Genomic DNA, 3,007 nt, shown 5'->3' with positions numbered 1-3,007 from the left:
AACCTACTGTACAAACTATATGGCTATCCCAAACCTGTTTCACCTAGAAGAAAACAGACTATTGTTAAAGCAAAGAAAAAGGGGATTCCCATAAATGGCACTTCTGGACTCATAGCTCACACCTCCCTTAGAGCCTCTGCTAGAGAGGATTGGTATTTTGATACAGGTTGTTCTAGACACATGACTGGTGTCAAGAAATTCTTGGTGGATATTAAATCATATTCCACTAGCTATGTCACTTTTGGAGATGGATCAAAAGGTGAAATAAATGGTGTTGGAAAGATGGACTATACTGGACTGCCTAGTCTTGATGATGTACTGTTTGTTAAAGGGATGACAGCTAATTTGATAAGTATTAGTCAACTATGTGACCAAGTTCTCAAAGTTAACTTTACTAAATCTGAATGCTTGGTAACAAATGAGAAGAATGAAGTTATCATGAAGGGAGCCAGATCAAAAGAGAATTGCTATCTGTGGACTCCTCAAGAAACATACTATTTCTCCACATGCTTGATGTTAAAAGAAGATGAAGTTAAGTTATGGCATCAAAAGCTTGGTCACTTACATTTTAAAGGTATGAAGAAATTTTTATCAAGGAAGCAGTCAGAGGTATTCCCAAGCTGAAAATTGATGAAGGAAGAATCTGTGGTGAATGTCAAATGGGGAAGAAAACAAAGATGTCACATAAGAAGCTCCAAGTTTTGACCACTTCAAAAGTTCTGGAGCTACTTCATATGGACTTGATGGGACCTATGCAGGTTGAAAGTCTTGGAGTAAAGAGGTATGCCTATGTTGTTGTTGATGACTTCTCAAGGTTCACCTGGGTAAATTTCATCAAAGAGAAGTATGAAGTGCTTGAAGTATTTAAAGAACTTTGTCAAAAGATTCAAAGATAAAACGATTGTGGTATTGTCAAAATTAGAAGTGACCACGGGAAGGAATTTAAAAATAGAAAGTTTGATGAATTCTGCACTTATTAAGGGACTAGTCATGAGTTCTCTTCACCCATCACCCCTCAATATAATGGTGCGGTTGAGCACAAGAATAAGACTATTCAAGAATGTGTCAGGGTCATGCTTCATGCTAAGACACTATCATATCATTTTTGGGTTGAAGCCATGAACACTACCTGCTATATCCATAATAGAGTGATTATCAAATCTGGTACACTTTATGAACTGTGGAAAGGAAGAAAGCCAATTGTGAAGTGTTTCCATGTATTTGGAAGTAAATGTTATATTTTGGCAGATCGTGAGCAGAGGAGAAAATTGGATCCTAAAAGTGATGAGGGAATTTTTCTAGGATACTCTATAAACAGTAGAGCATATAGAGTATTCAACTCCATAACTAAGGTGATGGTGGAATCCATAAATATTGTTGTTGATGACTCAACTAAAGAACTTGATGTCACAGATTATTTTGAAACATCTATGAATGATGTGCTTGAAGATTTTGTAGACTCAAGTGCTAATACTGAACCTGCAGAGACTGAGTCGGCTGACAAAGGACCTTCCATCAGAATTCAGAAGGATCATCCTAAGGAGCTTATAATAGGAAATTTAAATGAATAGATACTTACCAGATCAAAGGAAGTTGTGTCAAATTCCAATTTTGCCTCAAAATTTGAACCCAAGAATATCAAGGTGGCCTTGACTGATGAGTTATGTATTAATGCTATGCAAGATGAACATGGCCAATTCAAAAGAAATGAGGTTTGGGATTTGGTCCTAATACTTGAAGGGACAAATGTTACCAGAAACAAAGATAGACTTGTTGCTCGAGGATACACTCAAACGGAAGGAGTGGACTCTGATGAAACATTTGCTCATATGGTTCGCTTAGAATCTATTAGATTGTAACTTGGAGTGGCATGTATTTTAAAGTTCAAGCTATTCCAAATGCATGTTAAAAGTGCCTTTTTAAATGGCTATTTAAATGAAGAAGTGTATGTTAAATAACCAAAAGGATTTGTTGATCCTACTTTCTCAAATCATGTGTTAAATCTAAAGAAGGAATTGTATGGTTTAAAACAAACTCCAAGAGCTTGGTATGAAAGGTAGATTGAGTTTCTCATCAACCATGGATATAGAAAGGGTGGAATTGATAAGACTCTCTCTTTTCAAAGAGAATGATGGAAAACTTACGATAGCTCATATTTATGTGGATGATATTGTATTTAGAGGGATGTCAGATGAGATGGTCCAACATTTTGTAAAGAAAATGGAATATGAGTTTGAAATGAGTTTGGCAGGTGAATTGACTTACTTTATTGGACTCCAAGTCGAGCAGATGGAAGACTCCATCTTTCTTTGTCAAAGCAAATATGCAAAGAATATTGTGAAGAAATTTGGATTGAAGAATGCTAGTCACAAAAGAACTCATTCTCCTACACACTTGAAGTTATCTAAAGATGAAAAGGGAATTAATGTTGGTAAGACTTTGTATAGAAGCATGATTGGGAGTCTTCTATACCTTACAACAAACAGGCCATATATAACTTTTGTTGTTGGAGTTTGTGCTAGATATCAAGAAGAACCCAAAATGAGTCACATCAATCAAGTAAAAAGGATTCGGAAGTATGTGAATGGTACATGTGATTATGGAATGTTGTATTCTCATGATTCAAATTCCATGTTAGTGGGGTATTGTGATATTGATTGGGCTGGTAGTGTCGATGACAGGAAGAATACCTCTGAAGGAAGTTTCTTTTTGGGAAACAATTTGATTTCATGGTTCAGTAAGAAATAGAATTGTGTATCCTTATCTATTGCTAAAGTTGAGTACATAGCGACAGGTATCAGCTGCTCTTAACTAATGTGGACGAAACAAAAGTTGATTGAATATAATGTCATACAAGATGTCATGACATTATTCTATGACAACTTGAGTGCTATTAATATCTCCAAAAATCCTATTCAACATAGTAGGACTAAACACATTAACATCAGGCATCATTTTATTAGAGAACTTGTTGAAGACAAAGTCATAACGCTTGAGCATGTTAGCA

The 3,007-nt window shown here is 35.7% G+C and overlaps 1 protein-coding gene across 1 annotated transcript; it reads left to right on the top strand.

Annotated features, from left to right (window-relative positions):
• The first annotated feature begins 2,079 nt into the window (after window positions 1-2,079).
• On the top strand, window positions 2,080-2,748 carry LOC127102072 (uncharacterized mitochondrial protein AtMg00810-like). Its single transcript, XM_051039492.1, has one exon. It carries the CDS (start codon window positions 2,080-2,082, stop codon window positions 2,746-2,748), a length of 669 nt encoding a protein of 222 aa, XP_050895449.1.
• Window positions 2,749-3,007: the final 259 nt, after the last annotated feature.

Source organism: Lathyrus oleraceus, chromosome 1 (assembly GCF_024323335.1).
Source record: "Lathyrus oleraceus cultivar Zhongwan6 chromosome 1, CAAS_Psat_ZW6_1.0, whole genome shotgun sequence".
Lineage (NCBI taxonomy): Eukaryota > Viridiplantae > Streptophyta > Magnoliopsida > Fabales > Fabaceae > Lathyrus > Lathyrus oleraceus.
The sequence above is the reverse complement of the archived record's forward strand: the minus strand, read 5'-3'. Positions and strand labels throughout refer to the sequence as shown.